Genomic DNA, 25,115 nt, shown 5'->3' with positions numbered 1-25,115 from the left:
TAAGATTTACCTTCAAAAGAGTCTTTGAAATACCATTAGAATTTACATTATACAAAATTCTTATACTTTTTGATTTCACTTCAATTATCAAATTATTCTTCTTTTCTTATCAATTAAAATTCCATTTAATCCTATTTTAAAACTTAATGTATTTATTTACTTAGCTTTCCTCAAAATACCTTAAATAATTTTATTTAATTTTTGATAAAAGCAAAAAAATAAAAAAATGATTTATTATAAAAGTACTCTCTACTAAAATTAGTCTTAATATAAGTTGGTGTTTATTTTAGAAATTAGAGTATATTATCTTTCTTAAAATTTAAACTGCTTATATCTTATTAAAAATCTACAAAAGTCTTTTATCATTTTTATTACAATACCAAAAGCAAGAGTTATTGTAAAATAAATTATAAATAAAAGCAATAAATTAAATATAAATTTTATTTTTATTTATTTATTTTTAAAATATTTTTAGTTTTATAAAAAATACTATTAACAAATTTAAATTTTAATAATTGAGTTTACATAATTTAGTTTTGAAAAATATAGAAATTATTAGCTCTTTTATCTTTTTATCAAAATCAATTTTACATTTTTTAAATTTATATTATATTTAGGTGCTTCATCATTTTTCCCTTTATTTATAAAATTTTCAATTAAAACTACTTTTAAAATATTATCAAACAAATTACTTTAACCATGAAGCAATAGAATCATTATAAAATATTTTTGAAGCAGCTTTTTTAGATTTAGACCAAGTAACTGGAGGCCTTTAGATAATATCTCTAGTATAAAAATACTAAATTCCATTAAATATCAATTAAAATAGCCCAATATCAAAGCAAACAGCAAATAAGTAAAGGAATGACCAATGTCTATCTTGTGAGTAGTTAATTATTGATAATTCTGGAAGGAAAAACCAAAATAGCTTATACAATATTAAAATCACCACTAATGTAAAAACTATTGCAGCTGCTCTTGGTAAATTTTTAGAAACAAATCTAGATGTATTTAATAATATACATGAAACTATCTAGAGCAGAGTCACTAAACTAAAAGTAACATAAAATTCATTCTATTTATTTTTTAAAAAGTAATTTTAATTATTTTTATAAATTTTATTTTATCTTTTTATTACTGGTAATAGTCTTGATGTAAACCAAAGGATGAGCATTGTTTTAGCATAGTAAATTAATGCTCTTAAAGGTCTTATCAGATATTTATCATATCTGATTAATATATTGAATATCTAAAAGAAATTCTATATTTAAAAAAATAAAATTAGAAAATAATTAGAAAATTAAAATAATTTACCAAATAGAAAAAGAATAGATTTTTATTGCCACTAAAATCAAAACCCTTTTTTTCTTTATTAGTTTAAGGAATCACCATTCCAGTTTGAATGGTACCTCCAATGGTAGATTATTTTTTCAATTTTTTGATAGAAGATATATTAGTGTTACTTTAATAGAAGCTAACAAATTAATTAGTCCCTAAAGTATTACTTTTTAATAATTTAGAATCTTTCATAGAACGAGGAGAATTTTAAATTTATAGTGTATGGATAGAAGTTTTATCATCTGATTGAGTGTGCTTATTATCATCTTATTTATAGGGAGTACTTTGAAGAGTAATTTAAGGCGAATTGTTATCTTATGGTATTAATTCTTACAAAACTATAGTATTAGGTCTTTTTCTTCTAGTTTACTATCTTTAGAAGTTGTTTTTCAAAGGCATATGGGAATTGTTTGAAAAAATTGTATTAGTATGATTATCACTATTATTCTTCATTTCATGAGATTGAGTTTCATTTAATGGCTTAGCATCTTCTTTATCATCAGTTGCTTCTGCTAATATATCTTCTAATTACTTACACTTATAGTCTCTATAGAACCCAAAAAAGAAAGCAAATGTTGAATAAATGCTTTATCCTACAAAAATCCAATAAATTATTTTAGATTCTTAATAATAAACTTCAACTGTATCCCAAGCTAAACAACTCTTATCAGTTTCTCCTACAATAATATCAGTTAAAAATTTAGAAAATTATTAAAAGAAAATTATGAAAATGAATTACCATTGCAAAGTTTGCATCCATAATAACAATTTTTACAAATATTTATAACTTGTTAAGAAGATGAAGGATCTTATGTCTATGAAACTGCTGTGCTTTCAAATGTTCCTGTAGGACACTACGAAAGGCATTTACCTTGATATAAATAGTAATTATTGATGCAAGAAAAACAGACGTTAGGGTTTGTCTTATCGCATGTAGCACAAGTTGAATAGCATTACATGCATTTTCCTTTTAAATCTGATCCAAAATAACCCGTAGGACAAATTTTAACACAAGTACCATTATATAAATACATACCAATAACACATTTTGTGCAGCTACTACTTGTCCCCCCATCACAAAGAAAGCAGCTAGAATCACACTACTTACATAAATTAGAAGTAGTATCACCATAATAATTATCAGGGCATTGCTCAAGACAAACGTAACCAAGCTGATATCTACCACTATTACATGAAAAACATTAATTTTCTAGTGCACCTGTACATGTACCACAAGATCTGTGACAAGGACTGCATATATTAGGTTAAGTTACAGGGAAATAACCAGCCTTACATACAGCTATACACTATCCATCTAATAAATATGTGCCATTAGGACATTCTGTACACTAATTAGGTTATGTCCCACTGCAATTAAGGCAAGTTTGGTCACACTAAATACATTTATGATTTGCTAAGTCTGCAAAAAAAGATGAAGGACAATAAGATACACATGTTAAATTTATGGGGTCTAAAAATCTATTTTAATTTAATTTTTTAAGTATCAATGAGTTATTAAATGGAATAAAATTTTCAATCATTCATTAATTATTTATTAAAAGTTTTAAAAACTTTATAATCAAACTTTATTAGGTTAATCAAAATTTTAATTAACATTAATAAAGCTTAAAGTAAAAATATTTCAAAAAGCAAACAAATAAATCATTAAACTGCCTCAAATCTTTTAATATTTACCTATTTCCTGCACAAGTTTTACAGTTATCTGGCATAGGTCCATAACATGTTTTACATGTTGCTTAACAAACTTCGCATTAATTTGAGTTATTATCCATATAGTATCCATCAAGACATGTTGGTACACATAAATTGTTGTTTAAATATTTTCCAGTTCCACAAGATAAACACATGTTGTTTCCTGGACCGGCACATGTTTTACATGATGCATCACATTTTTTACAGCTTAAACTTGTAATTTCATTATAAAATCCATCTGGACACTTCAAAAAGCAAGAACCACCATAAAAAAACCTACCTATTTAAAAAATTTATTTTTAATTTGCAAAATTTAATTTCAATTTTAATTTACCATTTTAGCATGTCACACATGCTGTTGATACACTATCAGTGCACTGGGCACAAGTGTAATAACAATTATTACAAATTTAATTTACATCATCTGGATAAGTTCCATCAGGACATTTTAATAGGCACTACCCACTACTTAAATATCTTCCAACAGCACATTTAGTGCAAGAAGTACTGTTACCATCAGTACATTATAGACAAGTTGGATGGCAAGGCTTACATACCAAATTAGATTTATCACCATAAAATTAATTAGGGCAAGTAGGCTTACACTAACCAAGATTATTTAAAAAATTAGGTGCAAAGCACTTTGTGCAGCTTGTACTATCACCAGGAGCTTAGCAAGCATAACAAGATGTATCACATTGCTTGCAAGTATAAGTATTTGTATCTCCATAAGTACCAATAGCACATTAGCTAACACATGTTGAATTTTACAAAAATCCAGTATTTGCGTCACATGATGTGCATTAATTTGAGTTTGGTCCATTACAATTAACACAGAGTATATTGCATGGATCACATGTATTTGTTATTGAGTTAGGGAAGAATCTGTTATTACAGGTAGTCAAACATTAATTACCGTTTTGAAGATAGTAATTTGTAACACAGGTTACACAGTTTGTTGCAGTACTTACACATGTTTAACATGGTGATTAACAAGGTGTGCAAACTTAATTTGCAGTATTTCCAAAATATCCTGCCTAAGTAAATTAAAAAATATTAGTTGTAAATACAAAATAAATTAAGTTACTGCACATCCTGGGCCACAAGAATGACCAGTTAAAAACATTTTAGGAGGTTCACAAGTGAGACATTCAGTAGCACTTGGGCCTGAGCAAGTGTAGCATTAAGGATTACAAGGAGTACAAACATTTTTAGAGGCATCATTATAAAATCCAGGAGGACAATTCAAAAGACATTGATGTATAGAAACCAAATAAAATCTACCTGTTGAACAACTAGTGCACTAATTACTATTAGGTCCAGAGCAATCAAAACAAGTTTGATCACATGGAAGACATGTGGTTGTCCCTGGATAAAATTAGTCCCCACAATTTACTACACATTGATTTTATTTAAATAAACGTGGAGGAGTTGAACAAGTAACACATTTCTGAGGTCCTGCATCACTGCATGTCAAACATGTATTATCACAATCAGTACAAACAAGTAAAGGTAATTTTGTTTTATCTTAATAGGAACCATCAGGGCACTTATTTAAATAGCACTATGCTCTGTACAGGTAATAATTAGGATCGCATTAAACACAACCGTCGTAATCAGTACATTAAGTGCAATTATCTACACACTAAATTTATTTTTTAAATAAATATTTTATTGATATTGAAATAAATTTTTTTATCATTAATATATTTATAATATTATATTTTAAAGTATACTTAAGTTTATAATTATTGATTAGAATGTGTTTTTAAAGAAAATTAATAGAAAAAATATTAATAAAATTTTTAAATAATGAATAATAGAGCTAAGTTATTAAATTTTGAAAAAGTTGCTAGTTTTAAAACTTAAAATTAAGTTTAAAAACTCAAACCACTTTAAATGGGATAAATATTTTTTAATTTTTCAAAATTTAAAATTAATGAATTTTGAAATCAAAATCAAAAATAATTTAATTTGAGAATGAATAATATTCTGAAAAAGAATATCAAAAGAATTTAAAAAATGGATCAATTAAATTTATATAAATTATGATAATATCAAGATAAATGATCATAAAAAATAAATTCAAATAGGTAAATTTTTTCATTTGTATAAATGAAATAAACAATTTTTCAATTTAAAGAATCACCTAAAATTAGAATTAGGCAGTAAGAATTTTAAAAATTTATTTTTAATTTAATATAGATTAATTAATTAATTACTTTTGATACTATAATCACAAGTTCTCTAAACGCAATTCCTTCATACCAAGTAGGGTTATAAAAATTATTTGTAATTGTAATAGTCAACTATCCATCTTAAACAGTTTTAGTTGTATTAGCCGTTAGCCATCCCAAAGTTTCACCTTAATCTAACCTACCACAACCTAAATCAGTACCACCACTGAGAAGAAAAGCTTACTCTTAGCCATTTAAATTTATACTTAGTCTCTCTAATTAATTAGTATCGTAATTTGTTTCGTAATTCTCTACTTAAACATATTTCATTTTAACTAAAACTGAACTATGTTTCCATGGGATATTCCACTAATTCGATATTTAAACAAATTAACCATAAATACCAAAACCTGAGTATAGTCTTACTCCATAGCAATCAGAGTATGTAGCCATATCAGAGTTAGGTATATCTCCATAGGGATCAAAATAATTGCCTTAAAAACCATAATTTTCAAATGAAATTGATGAAAAATCATCTTCAAAGAATCCTTTGAATAAGTAGTATCCATCTTTAAATAAAAATAATATTTTATACTAAATTTAAGTAATAAAATAAATAATTTACTCCAGTATTATGTAATCATATCAATGCATACCCCATTTATATTGCTTGTATATGAGGGACACTAAACAATGCAATTTCCATTAAATAATCTATAGCTTCCTGAACATTTTGTACATAATCTTGGCCCACTCGAACTACAAGTAGTACAATTTATTTAACAGGGATCATCTATACATATGCTTCCACTAGCCATTTAAGGTGCAGCACAGCTTGATACACAACTTCCATTTTACATTAGTTATGGGTTAGGGCATGTGCAAGTTCCTGCAGATAATGTTTATCCAGGACCACAGCCTGTACAATTATTTGAATCAGGTCCATTACAAGATTTGCAAAAAGGGTGACAAGTATCTAAGAATATTTATAAATCTGTTATCCCAAGCATACTGTTCCAACCGAGATCATGTTAAATAGTCATTGTTAAAGTAGAAGAAGTGTGGGGTTTTTTATATTATACTAAGGAAGAAAAAAAAAAATTATTTTCGTCATTTACTAAACAAATAACACAAAAAATTTTCAAATTAAATAAATATTTGATAAATAACCTCTTTCAAATTTATCTTTGACTAATGGATCACCGCAAATAGACATATCTTTTCCATGTGAATTAAATTAATAAGTTGCTAAATTTTATGAATCAACAAAAAAGGAAACAGGGCCACTAGGGTTGTCAACTACTAAAAAATCGATTCTAACTTCATATCTATAGTGATTTGGAAGATTAGTGTATGTTTTTGAGGACTGTTTTTATCCACTATTAAGCATATATACTAACTTGTTTGCTTCAATAAGTTAACCTTGACATTAAACTTTATTGTTATATGTCCAACCTGTCACTGTATCACCGCTATTTAAAAATTCTCTAACAAATAGCAAGTTTTCTAATAAAAATATTTAACAAATAACTTAAAGCTAGCCTAAAATTTAAAATAATTACTCGACTAGACTTGTATTATCCTAAAAATTGCCCATATTAGAGTTATGAAAAAAATATTATGTGTTTAAAAATTCATATTTCAATTTATTTTTTTTTTCAGAGATTTGATGTTTAATCAATTTTTTATTGTTTTTTTTATTATAAATTATCTATTCAGTAATGGAAAGACTTTTTTTGTAATGATTCAATAATGAGTCAAATCTCCTGTTTGCCTGAGAATTAAATAGGATAAATTATTATTATTTAGAGTAATAAAAATTTTTTGATAAATTAAAAACCCCGCTATTAAAAAATTTTACCTGAATTAATTATTGATTAACATACTTTGAAAGTAAGTAATCATTATATCATTTATTTTTTTTCCAATAAGTCTAACGTTTGGAAATTAATTATAAATAAACACATTTTCCTCAATAAATAGCCATAAAATATTACAATTTTGATCAGACTAAGGTTTAAAAGTGTTTTTAAATTACCATTCAATTTTTTTAAAAAAGGTATTTGCGTAAACAAGAAAAATAATGGTTTAAGATGAAAATGATAAATTGCTAAATTATTGATTTTGATACTTTCAATTCAAAATAATATCTGTACCGTTTATTAATAATGCAAATAAGGTTAAAATATTCATCCTCATTAATATTTTAATGTTATTTTTATTAGGGTCTATTGAGTAAATAAAAAAAATGTGTTATGTATTTTTTTATTCATTGATAAATTTGGTTACAAATTTATTGAAAAATATATCATAATTTATTAAGAGAGATATTAAATCATCAAATTTAGCTCAGATTTACTGTATATTATTAAAATATTTTGAAAAATTTAATCATGATAGCTTTTTTTAAATAATGACAAATGGAAAATAATATTTAAATCCTGATATCGTTAACTAAATAAGATTTAAAAATTTTCAAAAATTGGCAGATTAAAATTATTTATATGTGAATTTGAGTTAAATAACATATAATTGTATTATGTATTTTTTAATTTATTGTAAACGAATATATTACTAAATTATTAAAGAGGTTTTCTTTTATTTATTACAGAAAATTAAAAATTAATAGCTTATAATAAGTTTCAATGTAAATTTGACAAATAAAAGGATATGATATGATTTGTGGGTATTTACTCTATAAAAATTAGTAAAAAAATTAAATTAAAAAATTTTACAACTAAAATTCTTATTATCAATATTCAGCTAATTTTGTTAATAAAATATGATTTGTAATATGAATATTTTAAAAAAAATTAATTATAAGTAATTACAAACTTCATTTAGAATATTTATTAAATTTTAATATATGGAGAGTTAATTTATGATATAAATATTGATAATAGCGTATATTTTCTTCTCAAAAATATTATTAAAAATAAATTTAAAAATATTATAATTTAAATTCTAATTATAAAAATTTTCTAAGTACTATTTAAATGTTTGATTTATACAAGAAAATTGATCAATAGCAATCACTAATTTCATTATAAATATCTCTAATTTTTTTTATCACTAAGCTAAATATACAATTTCAATAAATTTTATAAAGCTATAGAGTAAATTTATGATATTAATATTGATAATTAAAGTCTATCATTTCCTGCTCAAAAAATGATTAAAAAAATAAATTTAAAAATATTATAATAGTAACTAGATTTAAATATAAAATTTATATTTCTACTCTTTATATTTAGGATAAATAAAAATAATCATTACTAAATTCTAAAGTAGTATCTCTTATTTTTTATCAGAAATTAAATTTTATCAGCAAGATAATTAATTTAAGACATAAATATACATAATTTAAAAATATCTTCCTCTAATTAAAAAAGTAATAAAAAAATAAATTTAATAATATTAACTTTCTAAAATTCACTCATATTCTTGTTTGTTTGTTTTAGTGATAATATTAACATTTTATTATATATTTTTAAGATAGATTATTAATAAATAATTCTTTAAAAATCCCTAAATATTTTAATAATAAAATATATTTATTAAAATATAAATCACCTGTTTATTAAAATTATAATATAATATAAATGTATTTAATTTAAGGATATCTTCTTCTACTCAAAAAATTATTAAAACAATAAATAGTAAGTAAAAATAAATTTAAAGATTTTTTATTTTAATCCTTAAAAGAATATCTTAGCTATTTTTTGTAAAAAATTAATATTCCGACTCCCCATATTTTTGTAAATTAAAAAAAAAAAGAAATATTTATTAAAAACCTTAAATTAAATTTAATAAACATTTAATCGGAAGATATTTTTGTCCATTAAAATTGAGTAAAAATAATAATTTTAACTTTAAAAATATTACAATTTAATTAATAAATTAAAAAGTTTATTCAACAAGTCAGAAATAACTTAATTAAAAAATCACTTCATAATTATTTTGTAAAATAAATTTTTAAAATCTTTAAACAGTCTATGACTTCTCAAAAATTATTTTGAGAGCATTAGCTTAAAGCTTACATTAAAAAATAAGAAAAGATACTACCTAATTTATAAAAGATTTATTGAATATGATAAACAAATTCCTATTACAAGCACTTATATTTTTTGGAATAAAATTAAACAAAAATAATTAAGCTATTAGCAAATTATCTTAATAAATATGAAAACAAAATATCTGCTATTAGGAATAGCTATTGTTACTCTTTTTTTAGTTAGCGGAAGCTTACTAGTATATAAAAGAGTAGTAGACGAATAGTATGAAGTAGAATTTTCACAAAGAGCATCTATATTTGCTTGGGCAACTAGATGCTCTATCGATGGCTTATAGAGTTGGACTTGTGGTTAGCCTTGTGAAATAAACAAAGGTGTATAAGATGTAAAAGCTTTCTATAACTCAACTCATCAGATTCAAGGTTATACGGCCTATGACTCCATGGAAAATAATATAATCGTTGCCTTTAGAGCAACAACTACTAACTTAAACTGGTTGTTGGATTTTGATTTCTTTAAAATCAAATACCCAACATGTGTAGGATGTTAAGTTCATAGAGGTTTTTTAATAGCCTGGAGAGATCTTTAAAACTCTGGTAATCACTTGTTTTTCTGTTATTAAAATCAATATATTAGTTAATCAAAGAAATTTTATTTTGATAATAGCAATTACATATTCTCAATCAAAAAATTCATTTAACAATTTGTATTTTCTTTTATCTTACATTTTGAATAAAAGATTTCCTTAATTTAGAAATTTAAGTTAACTTTTTTCAATCACTCACTTTAATTAATATCATTCATTTAAAAACTAAGTTTTGAAATCCACAAGTGATTTGGTTTAGAAATACCCTAATGCAACACTTTCTGTGATTGGCCACTCTCTAGGAGGAGCTCTTGCTATCCTTGGTGCAATTGATATTCATTTAAGTGTCAAAGCAGTTGATTTCGTTTACACTTTTGGTTAGCCAAGAGTCGGAAATAAAGAATTCGCTGCTTTCTTTGATCTCAATATAGGAAACTCTTATAGATTAATACATGATAGAGATCTTGTACCTCACTTACCTCTTCAAAAGTAAGGTTTTTATCATCAAGGAACAGAAGTTTGGTATAATCAAAATTCTACAAGTTATACTGTTTGCGAAAAATACTTAGAAGATAAATCTTGCAGTGATAGGCTTAAGTCATACACTATGGACGACCACGATTTATATTTAGGAAGAGATATTAGCGCAGACTGTAACTGAGTTAAATATGTATTGGCTATGATTTACTTATTAACTACGAATATATAATATAAATTTAATAAAATCCACATAAATCAAATTATATTTATAATAAATTCTATTGTCTATTTTTTAGTTACTTTCATTTTATAAGAAATTTTAACAAAAAAAAACAAATCTTTATAATAAGCTTTTTTCATTTTCATTTAAAATTTGGAATAAAAAATGTATTTTGATAGATTAGAAAGTTTAATAAAAGATTTTTAATTGAGATAATTGTTAGTCGAAATAAAGTTAAGTGCTATTATTATGATTTTTAAAGAAGTGTTTGATTAAATAAATTTCATAGAAGTTAAATACAATAAAGAATGAGTGGTAATTCGTTTAATTTTTGGAAAAATTTATTATTTTTTTTTGCAAGAAATTAAATGATGCAAATTATTTATTTATTTGATCATTTTGATCTTCACGTGAAAATCTTCTTTTAAATTAATATTTCACCAAATAATCTTTTTTACTATTATAAATAAAAAAGATTGCCAAATTTCATTTAAAAATGAATATTAAAGTATCTTCAACAATTATTCTGGCTTCATTGTTGTTTTTAGGAGCAAGCTTATATTGTATAACTTTTTTAAATGTAGACTAATATGATGAGGAATTTGCTTACGAAGCCTCTGGATATGCCCAAGCATCTAGATGCTCATTACAAAATATATAAAACTGGAGCTGTGGAACAGCTTGCTAAATAAATCCAGGTGTAACTGACATTAAAGCCTTTTACAACTCAACTCATCAAATCTAAGGATATACTGCTTATGACTAGAATAAAAATATGATTATAGCTGCTTTCAGACCAACAGTCACCGATTTAAACACCTTAATTGATTTAGACTACTTTTAAATTAAGTATGCTTCTTGTAACGGTTGCGAAGTTCATAGAGGTTTCCTTCTTGCTTGGAAAGATCTTTAAAATTAAGGTGAAATAATTTATTTAGAATTTATTTTTATCTTTTAAAGCTATTAAAATTATTTAAAAATATTGTTGCTTATATTGATTTGTTTAATTTTTAAAAAGTGTAATTTTGGGACTTTTTTTCTATGTTACATTTAATTAAAATTTATATTCATAGAAAAAAGAAAATATTAATAAATTCATATTTAAATAATAGTTTTAACATCAATAAGTGAACTTGCTAATACATACCCAAACGCTAAGGTTGGTGTATTTGGTCATTCTCTTGGTGGTGCTCTCGCTGTTTTGGCATCAATCGATATTAACAATGATGTTAAGCATGTAGATTACTTGTACACTTTTGGATAGCCAAGAGTTGGTAACAAAAAATTTGCTAAGTATTTCAATGAAAGAATAGGAAATATTTATAGATTAATTCATAACAGAGATTTGATCCCTCATGTTCCCTTAAGAGTTATGGGATTTTATCACGAAGGAACTGAAGTTTGGTATGATGAACCAAATACTAGCTATGAAGTGTGTGATTTTGAAAAAGACAACAATAAGTGTAGTGATAAATTACATTCTTTCACCATGAAAGACCACTGTTATTATATGGGCAGAGATATATGTGAAGATTGTTGAAAAATTTTATAATTTATAAATTATTAAATAGATTTTTTAGAATTGACTTATATATATAATTTAAAAAAAACAATCTAAATATTTATAAAAAATAATAGTCCGTCCTTTATATAAAATTATAATTATAAATTGAAATCCAACTTCACTGGTAAAGATTAAAATTTTTAAAATATACTGAATTTTCTAAGTAATCAATTAATAGTCATAAATTTATAATAAAATATGATTTTATAGCAATTATTAATATCTAAAATATTGATTTGATAAATATTATATTTATTGATTTTATAAATAATCATAAATTTGGCTTTGCAGTAAGAAGAGGTAAAATCTCATTTTAAATCTCAGCTACTAGCTCTGGGTTATTTCTATTGTTTCTGTTTTTACTCCAATCTTTTAATTACCTATTTTAAAAAACAAAATAAATTTATTAATATATTTTTAAATTTAAATTACAAGTAAAAATCTTCCTAATCTTCTCTGCCTACAATAACATTTTTAAATATCCCATCAAATTAAAATGATTGTAAATAAGTGGGATATAATTATTTTATTTCTTCTTCGCATGAATTCTTTTTCTTCAAGAATAAATTATATAATTAGCTCCTTGATAATTAAGAATTAAGTTCGTTCATAATCTAAAAATTGTCCTATATTTTTTAATAAAATTTGTGATATTCATCTAAAGAAATTTAATTAATCTTTACCATTAGTTTTTCCATGTAGAATCTTACATAAACCAAATTCATTGCTTTTGAAGCAAGTCTGTAGAGCTTGAAAAAGTGAACTTCGTAAAATTTAGATAAGCAAAAACAATCAGCCAACTCATATCCGAGTTCCAATAATTATCTTTATGATTTAATAACGTTTCTTTCATTTTCAAGGAATATTTTTTCACATAACAATTTTTTTTAAATGATGCTTTTGATAGTTTAAATATACGTTAAGTTTAATAAATAAGACTATTATTTACGAGCACTGAGTTACTTTTAGGAGGGCGATATCGTCGCTTATTTGCTTCTCTGAAAAATTTTGGTATTCTTAAAGTCTTTTTTTTAGTGTGGGCTCATTCATGGCGATATTGAAATAGTGAACTCTATATTTTTCTGTCTATTTTTGAGAAAATTTATAAATAAATAATAATAATAAATTTAATTTTTGATTACATCTAATTCCAAAAGCATGTGTTGCTCATCGAGGAAGCTAATTGTTTATTTGCCAAGATAAGTTAAAGCCATTTCAATTATGTCTTTTTTATAATTATTATTACAAGTAATACGAGTAGTTACTCTTTCATAGAGATTTGGAAATCCTGAGAATCTTTAAAATCCAAAACCTCCACAGCACTCACGAATAGTCTCAATTTATTCCAAAATTTTTTCTTCAGCTCTTCCCCTAAAACCCTTAAAGAATACAATTGACATAGCAAGCTTTCTATCTTTCTATATTTTTATATAATAATATTTACAAATTAAATCAATTAAAATTTAAAATACAATATTGTCTCTAAGCATTAAATAAGAGGATAAGTATCTATTTAAAACAACTGAGTAAATAATGCCAATACTAAGTGCATTTGTAATTCTCTGATTAACAACTTGGAAATCTATAATAGGCTTTTCTTCTCTATTTTATTAATAGCTATTAAATATTTTAAGTTAAAGTCAGTAAATTATGTACTTTTAGTCTTTTGTGTCTTTAAACTAAGTTCTCATTTAAGTGTATTTAATACTTAAATAAACAGCCTTTAACAAATCTTTACAGCTATGAGATAATTAGGCTATTTCTCCTTTTAGAAGAAAGTTAAACAATGCTATGTATTCTTAGCTCTCTAGATGGATAGTTGAAATCTAATAAAAATAATCAAATTAAAATATTTAGATACTTTTTAAAATTAAATCATTTACAATTTAATCTTCAGGTATTTAGTAATTTTAGAAAGCCACTCCAACCTTATAGCTGTCATGAACAGATCTTCCTAGGTATTTAATGTTGACTCCTTATACTGGTTTAAGATTTTTATCTCTAATCTAAACAAGAACTGGCACCACAACTGTTATACCATTTTCTTTAGAAAATTTTGCAAGTACTATAGCATAATTTGAAACGTAACTAAAATTAGCACAATATTTTACTACATTTTCTTTACTATTTAAATAATATTTATTATTAATATAAATGTCTGTTTCTATTTAAAAATCTTTATTTTATATTAAATAAGCTTAATATTTACGTATTTAAAATATATGAACAACTTCTCCTATCATAAGTAAGTTCAGTAGTAATATCCTTTCATTTTTATATTAAAATGATCAATTAATAATCTTTGAAATTGAAAGTATTTACTTTCACATGGGTGGCTTTAAAGTAGCTTTGAGTATGAAATTCGCCCATCAAAACACTCCCAATCTATGAATAAGAAACAAATTCTTTAACTAATTTAAGAGCTTATGCCTATTATGGTTTTTTATCATTTTTCATAATTAAATATTTAAAGTAAGGCAGAAAGACGTTGGTATGAATTTCTAATGGCTATGTGCTTTCAGGTAATAAATCATAAAGAAGGTGAATATCTTCTGCCTTAATGATTCCCTGCTTGATTAATTTTACGACTTACAATAGTTGTTAAGTTTGATATTTAATTTTATCTTCAATTGTCATTGAATAATATTCAGGCTAATCATGTAATTCAGGTATTAAATCAATTATTTCTTTTAGCTAAAGATGTTTTTCGAGCTATTGCTATCCCCCATATATTAAATAACTTAGGGTTTTTATTATTTACTACGCTTCCATTTGTAATAAAAATCTCTAATGTGTTAAATGGTATGATCAAAAAACTTGTATTATATAATCTTTTGTTTTATTAATCTTTATTTATATTTATTAGGATTACATAATCATTAAATATGCATAAAGACTTTGAGCATCAAATATGACGTCAAACTATCAATAATTATTTACAAAAAATCTGATAAACAAATTTTAAAAGATTTAAACTGTATACTTACACACAGTTTAATTTTTATTATTGAGTAATTTCTCATAATAAGTAGAAATAATAAATGAATGAGTAGTGTAGGTTATAGTAATTAGAATTTTCTTAGAATAGAAATATGATTTTATCTAATGATGCATTTTGATAAATCAAAAAAATACTTCTGCCAATTTTTTTATATCCAAGTTTTTATTTTTCATTAATAGGAAACCATTAAATTTTTAAAAAGAATTTGCTTATTAATTCTGATTTTATTGAATTTTATTTGTTTATTATGAATAATTTAAAAATAAATATTACTTTTTATACAAATTAACAAAAGATTTTTAAAACTTATAAACAATAGAACATGCATGAAATGAATCAAAGACCAGTCAGTTTGTTTAAAAAATTTAAACTCGCTTCATATTTATGATAGGAAATGATTCTAATATTTAATTTAATTTAAAAATATCTTCAAACGTTCTTCAATCTCAATTTTTTGTTAGTTTTATGTATGTAAGTATGTAAGTAAGTAGGTTTTAGGGAAGAACTTAGACTATTATCGATTTAAAAAGGAAGGACTTTATTTCATCAATAAGGCAATGACATCAATCAATAAGGAGTTGCTTTTTCAGATTTAATACTTTACATCAAACTTTTAAGTTAAGTAACAAACGGTATTGATTACTTTATTGATGAAATCTAAAGGAGAAAACGCAAAAAACCTGAAAGAAACACCCATCAACCAACCAACCAACCACTAACTAACCAACTAATCACAAGAAAAATCAGGTTTTTTTTTGTAGTATCTAAAGTTGACAACTAAAAGAAATGAGAAAGATAGATTGAAAGCATCTCCAAAACAACGAAAATATTAAGGAGAGGAGTTGTAACGTTATTCTGTTTGATTGACCTAACTACTTATTGATTAACTAACTATAATGAAATATTTAACTAACCAACTAACCAATATCACCAAGTTTCGGATTGCCAAATGTTCTCAAGATAACTGATTTATGACTTTTGTTTAGTGTCTTATGATACTTGATGACTTAAAATTAGTGGTTCAGTTTTTAATTAAATTTGGAAAATTAAAAGGAGTTATCTTTATTCTTCAAAAATTTATTTTTCATGCTTAGACCATTAAAAATAAATTTCATAGATAATATTCGGAGTTTTTATTGTTTATTTACTTGATTATTTTTGGAGAAATAGGTTGAAATGGAAAAGGAAGAGGGGGAAAAAATGAGGAATAGTTCTTTAGCTTGTTCTGTTATTTGTTTATTTGTATTTATTTCATTATAATTTAGTGATATAATGGTTAAATTTTTAGGATTTAAAAGATATTTCTTCTATTATTTCAAAATCACTTTTTTTATCTTTGTTTGTTGAAGTTGTTTTTTTGCTTATTAGAAGAATTAGTATTATTATTAACTTTTTAGTGAATGTTTTAATTATTATAATTTTATTAATTCATTTGATAGCTATTATTTATACTATTATTTTCTGTGCTGCCGAGCTGAATACTAGTTTAAGAGTAAGACTAGTTTAAATTCAGTTAATTATTATTTACTCCAAACTATTCTTGTTTTTTTGGTTAGTGAGGCTCGTTTGCGTATGAAATTTTCAGTCCTTGTGTGTCTTTTTTATCAAATCTGTATCCCTTTTTATAATTTTTAATCATATTTCAATAAGTTTAAACAAATCCTATTAATTACTTGTAAAGTTCTTAATGCTATTGTTGATTAAAGAGCACTTTCAAAGTCGACAAAACAAAAATAAAATTCTCTTCCTGCTTATGTGCGCTTTCTTATTAATCTTACAGCTTAGAATCCAGGGAAAGGCCTAAAAATGTCTAATTTTAAAAATAAAATAAATAAAGTGTAACTATGATATAATTTGAATGTACGTGAAACTTCCCTTTCGTTTGAATCTATAGGTACTCCTAATTTAATTTAATATTAAAAGTTAAATAAAATGAATTATTTAAAAATTAAGAAATTACCATCCACATATAGTGAATTTGTTGCTTCTACAACTTTATTGCAAGTATTGAGTTCTAACTAATTTACTTAGTTTAAAACATTAATTAACTAGTTTGCTACATAGTTATTATTCATGCTGCTGAAAGATTGATTCGTATATTAAGTATGCTACTGAGTTTAAGGAGGTGGTGGAGGTTAAGTTTGTGGAACCTGAATGTGATGCGATTATTAGTTGTAATTTTATTAGTAAAGAATACCACTGTTGCTCTAATTGCTATTCAGTTATTACATTTATGGGAGCTAAGGAGGCTGTTAGTATATTTATTAAGGAGTTTAAATAGAACGAGCTGCACTTAGTGGAGTCTATTGTTATAGATGAGGATTCTAAATAGGATTGATATTAGGAGACAGAAGCATATTTTAGGATGGAGGAGGAGGTGGCTATGACTATGGAATATGTGGTTGCTATTGTTATTACTATTATTGGGGTTATTACTACTATTATTGATATCCTTGTTGATTTATTAAATGCTGATTTTAATGTTGTGGCTGTTGCTGTTAATTATACCTTTTTTATTTATCATAAATTATTTAGATAAATGAAGATAGATTTACAAGAAAAGTTAAAAATACATAGAAGAATTATTTATAACAATTCCAGAATGATGGGGTTATTAATCTAAAATGTGTTAATGAGCAGGAGGCTAAGCCTGTTATGGCTATACTGCCTAAGATGGGTGTTAATGGCCTAGGTGATTCTAGTTAGAGAAAACTGAATTTCTATTTTGGAAATTTAAGAATTAAAATAAAATTAAGCATTTCAAAAGTAAGTATTGATACTATTGGTAGTGATTAGGAGTAAGTGGTTATTGCTATTATTATTGCTATAAGATAGCACCACTATGAGGAGTTTGTTGTTGAGGTTGTTACTGATTCTAAAGTTAACTTTGTGTGTACTGCTAATATTACTGGACTTGTGAATGCTATTAATTCACGAGAGGATCTAATTTTTAAGGTTTAATTAAAATTGTAAGCAGATAGATATTTTTAATATTGTAATAATAAAGTTAAATAAAGAGTAAATTACTTTGGTATTATTACTGGTGATGTTGGTAATCAGCAGCTGAATATTGTTAATTCTAATGAGAAATTGGAAGCTGCTGCGACTGTTATTATTAAGAAGGCTAAGATAAATAAGACATTCCCATCTTTTATTTTTTTAAGTGTTAAAATAAATCGAGTTTGAAAATTAAGATTTTGCTAAAATTTAAATTGCAAAATAGAAGAATTAAAAAGATTAATACATTTATTTGTTAATTTGAAGTGACTAATTGATTAGAATATTAATGGTATTCACCATGATACTGATTTTGATATGAATGTTCTTTATATTCTATACCTATATTTTAAAAGCTTTGTAAATATTTAGATTATCTAAATATTCATACTAATTCTTAGAGATGGATTGGTGATTAAATAACTATTAAATGAGTTTTTAGCTATTTCTGCAGATTCATAATTATTAAATTCATATTCGGCAACTAAGCTAATATATTTATAATAGAAAATAAATAAATCAAATATTTTAATTTAAAAAATTAAGTTTTAATGAATTCAAATGTTTCTCAAAACATAAATTTTAAAACATTCAAATTAATGTTTTACCTATGCTTTTCATTATAAAAAACTCTTGAAGTTAAAAATCCTTTATAATCTCTAAACCGCTCTTTGATTTCTTCTTAGTTTGTAGAATATGGCAAATTGCTAACAATAAGCATTTAGCTCATTTTATGAATATTGATAGATATTTTTCTAAATTCTAAAATATTTATTTATTGCTAAGAATTTTACCTAAGAAAAAATTAATTGTTATTTTAATTAATAAATATTTTTTGGTTTTGTAAGAAAGATTTCTATTTTTCTTTGCTAAATCAATTAATTATTATTATAAAAATAAATAGTTAATGTTAGTTAGTCAATTATTTAGTAGAATCATTCTATTATTTTTATTTAATTACATAATATGAGTATTTCAAATATTTAATCCAATAATTTTTATTTTACTCACAAAATTTTGTTTAAATTTTCTTTTTCTTATAGAAAATCAACATTTTTTATGAGATATATTTTAGTCTAAAATTTAATTAAGCGTTTTGTAACTTTCAATTTATTAGAATTATTAATTTACAGAAAAAAATTATATCTATACTATTTTAAATTTAACTTTAAAATTAATTTAATTTTTAATTTGGATTTAGTAGACTCTTTTTTTTAAATGCTCAAATTAGTAAGAATTTTTATAAATATTAAAACAGCAGCTTAGAAGTTTGGTTAGAATTTGTAGATGCTAGGAAAATAGCCAAGATTAATCATAATGATTCTATTAAAAATAAAAATTCAAATATATCTTTATTTTTTTTTTTGAGATCGGATAGGATCGGAAATGATCTGATATAAATGGATAGAAAGGAAAAAAGGAAAGAATCCGCTAATAATTATCAAAGGATATGTCTTAACGCTATTATTTTGGTTGCCACTTTGATTTAATCTGAGAATGATTAATAGAAGATATTCTTTCTTTGATTAAAAGATTATATAAGGTTTCTAAAATCATTTGTTTAATTAAAGCTGCAAGTATGCATACTTGCAAATTTTGATTGTATTTTTTTTGCTTATATAAATAAGAATCAAACAATAAAATATCAATAAACAAATAAAAAAATAATAATTTTCATCAAGAAGAAAATATAAAAAGTATAGTTAAAAAAGAGAAACAGTACACTAGACAGATTAAATGCAATCCGCTCAATAATAACAACAACAACTTTTAGATTAAAAGAGATTTGATGAACTAGTTTAAGATGCCAAGGATTTCGATCCTGATAAAAAGTTCATGGCTGCTAATGATTTATCCAATGCTCTATCCAATGGCTAATTGAAGGATACAGATTACGACACTGTTGTCAAAATTCTTCTTAATTAGCTTAATGATGACTCTAATGAAGTTCAAGGTACACTTTTCATGAAAATAAATCTATTTATATTTGATTCCATCAAATAAAAATAATACTAATTTCTTAAAAACATAATATTTCTTATTTTACAAAGCTTATAAAATGACTTACATTGATTGATTCATATAAATGATTAATTTATTAAAAATTACTAAATATATGCTATTAATTTCTAACAGGTAACTCAATTAGATGTCTCTCTAAGATCATTAATAAGCTCTAAGAAACTTAAGTCGAAAATGTTTCTAAGACTATGATAGTTAAGGTTATTGAAGATAAAGGAGAATATAGAGATGTTTATGCTACTTGCTTGAAAACTTTGATTAATGGTGTGCCTTCTAACTATGCTAAGGCTGTCTAACCTATCCTTTTACATGCAATTTAAGGTAATAGTTTTGACAAAATATTTGTTTATTAAATTAGTTAATTATTTGATCTTTGTCTGGCAAATAGGAGATATTTCTTTCAGATTTTGAATCATTAAAAACAATAAAATAATATTTATATACTTAAAAAATTGAAAAGGTATGGAACAAAAGCTCAATAATAAGGAATTCGATGTTTAAGAAGAACTATGTGATATTCTCAACAATCTCTTTAAGAAATGGGGTTAGTCTTTAAGCACAACTAATGCTAATGTTAAGAATTTGACAAATATATTAATGAGTAAATACATTTTATGTAGAATAAGTCATAAAAAAATCCGTTTTATTAAATAAAGGCAACATTTCAAAGGGTGAAAGAAATTCTCTTAAGAAGAAATCTTGCAGCTGCTTAGGAAGTTTAGGTCTTATTTTACACAAGGATGACATCGGAAGAGTTGTCAAGGAACTCTTGTAAAATATTAAAAAACCTGATAACCAAAAGCAAATTGTAAAAAAACAAATACTGATACAAAGGATAATAAAAATTTATTCATATATTTCTTATAAAAATAGCAATAGCATTTAAGAGAAAAGCAGATTTATGTTGTCTATGCTTTAAGTGCCATATCCAAAACTGTTGCTAAAAAACTCGGCTCAAATTTGAAGGATTTAATTAACATCATACTCAAAGATATTAACTAGTATGTTGAAGAAGTTGATGACTACGATTTAATCATCACAATCTCTGAAATGTTCGAATCATACTTAAGTATTTTGGAAAGTCTCATTAAGGGATGTCCTGATGAAATCAAGGAATATTTCCCTCAAATAGTTGACCTTTCTTCATAATTGATTAACTATGATCCTAATGGTCAAGCTCGTATCAGCAACGGAGGCGAAATGGAAATAGAAGGTATTCTATTTAAAACTTTATTTAATAATTTATTTTTTTGATGAAATTGATAAAGTATCATTAAATTATTCTCTATTTTAAAGCCACCTTATCATAGTTTATTATATCCATAAATATTACTAAATTTTTCAAGAATTAAAGATGAAAAATAAAATTAAGAACTAAATATAAAAAGCATGATTTGTTGTTTTAATTAATTAATTACATTTGCATTACTAATATCTAAATTAAAATTTATTAATTAAAATATAGATGGAGGTGAAGAAGATGAATACGATTATCTTTCAGATGATCAAGATGGCGATGATTCTTCATGGAGAGTTAGAAGAGCTGCCTTAAATATTATTGAAACTCTTGTTAAGAGTGATAGCGAAATGATTCGTCCTATTTTTGAAAAGTGTGTTTCTTCTCAAAGTGAATAAAGCACCATCGTCTATAGATTAGGAGAAAGAAATGAAAACATCCGTTTTGCTACTTTCTCTTGCCTTTAGACTATCATCCGTGCTATAGTCATTTCAGATGTATCACATGATAAGGGAGATGATGATTTCGATTAAGAATTGAACTCTGGTCCCCAATTAGTTCGTGTTAAATCTGCTGTCAAAGAATTTAACATTTCTGAAATTATTAGTGAAATATTCAACACTCTCACTTTCATTCTTGAAAAGGTAAACAAATTAATATTGCTTATTTATTTAGTTACTTTAAAGGTTAATTGCAAAAACATAAAAAAATAAATTAAAAAATAGGAAAAAAAAGTTACATAAGCTATCTTAACAGGTGCATACAAGTTAATTGAAAGCATTTCAAGAAATTTAAGCAGATAGGTAGTTAGCGATCCTAGCATTTGGCGTTTGGCTTTTGATTTGATTAAAAGAACTATTGAAAACAAGGCCTCTCCCAATGAATTGAAGGTTACTGCTTTTTCAAGTTTACGTAAGCTTTTGAAGAACTACCATGAAAGCAGTGAAATTGCTCATCTTTAAAATGATATTCCCAACATTTTTAAACTTGCCAGTGTAGGTCTTGTTTAAGATTACTTTAAGATTGTTGCAGAATCCTTCCGTTGCTTAAATAGCTTGTTCAACATGATCAACAAATAATTTAACTCTGCTATACCTACATTCAGCGCTAGTATCTAATAAATATTCCCTTAGATTAGCGTTAAGTTAAATAGCTCCGATATCGATTAAGAAATTAAGCAATCAGTTCTCAGCTGCACAACTTCATTACTCGTTAGTCTCCCTCAAACCATTTAAGCCTAACAAATTAAAGATATCATTAATGCTATTTCTGAAAAAATTAAATCTGAAACCAAGAAGATTCCTGTTCTTAAACTTTTAAAGAAAATCCCTCTTTCAGTTCATCCCCATATAACTGCTGATAGCATTAAACTCTTGAATTCATCAGCTGAAAGTATTTGTGATTTGCTTGCTAAGCAAGATCGTTCACTTCGTGTTGCTAGTCTTGAAGCTTTAGACAAGACTTTAGTTCTTTTAAGCGAAAAGAAGTCTCCTCTAAGTGCTAAAGCCAGAGATAACTTCATCGCTTTAGCTTATGATTTCTTAAACGATAAAGATACTTGGGTTGCTTAACTCTATTTATCGGTTCTCAAGAAATCCATTGAAAATGCTCCTCAAAGTCCTCAATATTATACAAAAATTATTGAATCCATTACCAAGTTCTCAAATTCTTCTATTGTTTCCAGTGCTCACTTTAGCTCTCTTTATGAAGTTTTCGCTACCTTATCCAAGCTTAATCTCTCTAACAGAAGCTAAATGATTTAAAATTTGATAGCTACTGGTAGTAAAGATAGCATCAATTCAGTTTCTCGTGCTATTTCTTCTATTATCATTGAGCTTCCTGCTGGAGAACAACAAACTTTCATTAATTAAATCTTTTCAACTGTAATTTTTTTTTTTAAATTTTTGTAATCAAAATTAATATCAAATTAAAAATAAATAGGCCTCTTCTGATAAAGAAGTTGTTTTGAAGAGACAAATATGCTTGGTCACACTTGGTGAAATCGGAAGACATGTAAACTTGTGCTCAGGAAATATCCTCCAAGAAGTTTAAAAGATCTTAAACAATAAATAAAATAACGAAGAAATAAGAACTGCTGCCTCTATTTCTTTGGGTGGTATTGCTATTGGAAACTTAAATATGGTTCTTCCTCAAGTTATCTAAACAATCAACTCAGGTTCTGAAGGCCAATACCTTATGCTTAACTCTTTGAAGTAAATCATTGAGCATTCTCAACAACTTTCATAGAGCATCATCTAAATCATTCCTAACCTCTTCAAAGCAACTGAAAACGGTGATGAATCTCTCTGCAACATTATTTCCTACATCATTGGTAAATAAAATTAATTAATTTATAATATTATCAATATATACTAAATATCTTTTTTGATAACTTTAAACAGGTAAGGTTACTCACTTAAACTTAAAGGAAATGAAACCTCTAATCTTATAAAATTTATCCTCCAAGAACTAAAATACTAAGTACACTACTGCTAGTTCATTTAAGTATTTCTGCTTGAAGACTTTGAAAATTGATAACGATTTACGTGAGTTAGTTTACGCTCTTATGAATAATATCAATGAAAAAGATATCCGCACTCGTACTGCTATTCTTAAATCCTTAAATATGATATCATACAATCTTCCAAATGCTATAATTTAACACATTAATAAAAATGAATTCTTCTTACCAGTAAGAGAAGCTCTCAGATTCACCTAGATAAGAGAAATAGATTTCGGTCCTTTCAAGTAAAAGAATGATGATGGTGAACCTGTACGTAATGCTGCATTCACTCTTCTTGACACTGCTATCGATCATCTCCACTACAGAGGTGTCGAAAATTTCGAAAGAGAAATTCTTGAAGAAGTTCTCTATGAATTTGGTAAAATAATTTGTAAAAGAAAAAACATAAGTATTTATAAATTTTTAAATAAATAGCAAATGAATCATCTGAAGACATTAAAATTCTTCGTTTCTAAATTTGCACAAAGTTTGCTCATAAGGTTCCTCTCAAAGTTACTCCCTTCCTTGATTAAATTTCAGAAGTATTCCTTAATGTTTTGAAACCTTATGCTTCCAAGGCTGATGGTGATCGTGCAGCTGATATGGTTAGAACTGGTTTAATCTGTTGCTTAACTCTCAAATCTATAGCTGAAGATGAATCCAATACTAAATATCTCAACTTCTGGGAGTTAGTTATGAAAACTGAAAAATATAGAAATATTATTAATTCAATGACTAATTGAAACATATTTTTTATTATTCTAAAATACTTTGAATATTTGTCTTATTTTTAATTTTATCTTTTTTTACTCATATAAAATTGAAATTCTAATATGTTCAAATACTTACTTTCAAAAATAAAAATAAATATAATTTTAAATTCATTTAGATATTTAATGTAATAATTATATATATAAAATAAATTAATTTAGTCATTAAAAAAGATTTCTTATTGATTTTATCAAAAATTTCAATAAAATGGTGAAAATTAACTGGGAAGAAAATTAATGAGGATTTATGGTTTTTCTTCATTTATATAAAAATTACATAATTCCTAAATTTGCTAATGTGCTGTATTGCACAAAATATTGAAAATAATGTTTTCTAAATTTAAAAACGCAAATTTATAAATATTCTGTATGAAAAAACTTAAATGCAATTTAATTTTATAGAAAAATTACTTAAAGCGATAATGAATATTAATTCAAACAATATATATAGTAGGCATTAACAACTTTTCAATACATATCATATAAATCATAAA

General features: G+C 24.8%; 6 protein-coding genes across 6 annotated transcripts; 3 read left to right on the top strand and 3 right to left on the bottom strand. All coding sequences in view use genetic code 6, as the record gives it.

Moving 5' to 3' along the window:
- Positions 1-679: 679 nt before the first annotated feature.
- TTHERM_00194600 (hypothetical protein) lies at positions 680-6,825 on the bottom strand (the record flags this gene model as incomplete). The annotated part of the gene is made up of 11 exons (XM_001017213.2): positions 680-1,075; positions 1,139-1,261; positions 1,315-2,015; positions 2,078-2,817; positions 3,034-3,331; positions 3,386-4,088; positions 4,139-4,696; positions 5,274-5,797; positions 5,854-6,309; positions 6,399-6,700; positions 6,791-6,825. 11 exons carry the CDS (start codon positions 6,823-6,825, stop codon positions 680-682), a joined length of 4,836 nt encoding a protein of 1,611 aa, XP_001017213.2.
- Positions 6,826-9,410: 2,585 nt separating this feature from the next.
- TTHERM_00194590 (lipase family protein) lies at positions 9,411-10,488 on the top strand (the record flags this gene model as incomplete). The annotated part of the gene is made up of 2 exons (XM_001017212.3): positions 9,411-9,837; positions 10,058-10,488. 2 exons carry the CDS (start codon positions 9,411-9,413, stop codon positions 10,486-10,488), a joined length of 858 nt encoding a protein of 285 aa, XP_001017212.1.
- A 535-nt stretch (positions 10,489-11,023) lies between these two features.
- On the top strand, positions 11,024-12,067 carry TTHERM_00194580 (lipase family protein; the record flags this gene model as incomplete). Its single annotated transcript, XM_001017211.3, has 2 exons — positions 11,024-11,447; positions 11,640-12,067. 2 exons carry the CDS (start codon positions 11,024-11,026, stop codon positions 12,065-12,067), a joined length of 852 nt encoding a protein of 283 aa, XP_001017211.1.
- Positions 12,068-12,362: 295 nt separating this feature from the next.
- On the bottom strand, positions 12,363-14,863 carry TTHERM_00194570 (acyl-coenzyme A oxidase, putative; the record flags this gene model as incomplete). The annotated part of the gene is made up of 10 exons (XM_001017210.3): positions 12,363-12,471; positions 12,524-12,717; positions 12,775-12,988; positions 13,041-13,177; positions 13,234-13,509; positions 13,564-13,693; positions 13,748-13,917; positions 13,975-14,215; positions 14,301-14,356; positions 14,414-14,863. The coding sequence occupies 10 exons, from the start codon at positions 14,861-14,863 to the stop codon at positions 12,363-12,365; spliced, it is 1,977 nt and encodes a 658-aa protein (XP_001017210.3).
- Positions 14,864-16,413: 1,550 nt separating this feature from the next.
- TTHERM_00194550 (RNA recognition motif protein) lies at positions 16,414-18,855 on the bottom strand (the record flags this gene model as incomplete). The annotated part of the gene is made up of 10 exons (XM_001017208.4): positions 18,698-18,855; positions 18,481-18,578; positions 18,337-18,431; positions 18,120-18,240; positions 17,873-18,035; positions 17,666-17,812; positions 17,053-17,600; positions 16,957-16,992; positions 16,766-16,902; positions 16,414-16,710 (listed from the first exon to the last, which is right to left on the bottom strand). The coding sequence occupies exons 1-10, from the start codon at positions 18,817-18,819 to the stop codon at positions 16,414-16,416; spliced, it is 1,764 nt and encodes a 587-aa protein (XP_001017208.4). The 5' UTR covers positions 18,820-18,855.
- Positions 18,856-19,826: 971 nt separating this feature from the next.
- TTHERM_00194540 (TATA-binding protein interacting (TIP20) protein) lies at positions 19,827-24,594 on the top strand (the record flags this gene model as incomplete). The annotated part of the gene is made up of 10 exons (XM_001017207.3): positions 19,827-20,043; positions 20,226-20,432; positions 20,572-20,712; positions 20,768-20,919; positions 20,985-21,324; positions 21,577-21,992; positions 22,074-23,231; positions 23,290-23,680; positions 23,751-24,230; positions 24,287-24,594. 10 exons carry the CDS (start codon positions 19,827-19,829, stop codon positions 24,592-24,594), a joined length of 3,810 nt encoding a protein of 1,269 aa, XP_001017207.2.
- Positions 24,595-25,115: the final 521 nt, after the last annotated feature.

The sequence above is a fragment of the Tetrahymena thermophila genome (genome assembly GCF_000189635.1).
Source record: "Tetrahymena thermophila SB210 genomic scaffold scf_8254617, whole genome shotgun sequence".
NCBI classification, from domain to species: Eukaryota; Ciliophora; class Oligohymenophorea; order Hymenostomatida; family Tetrahymenidae; genus Tetrahymena; species Tetrahymena thermophila.
Note: the sequence above shows the minus strand (reverse complement) of the source record. Positions and strands in the feature narration are given on the sequence as shown.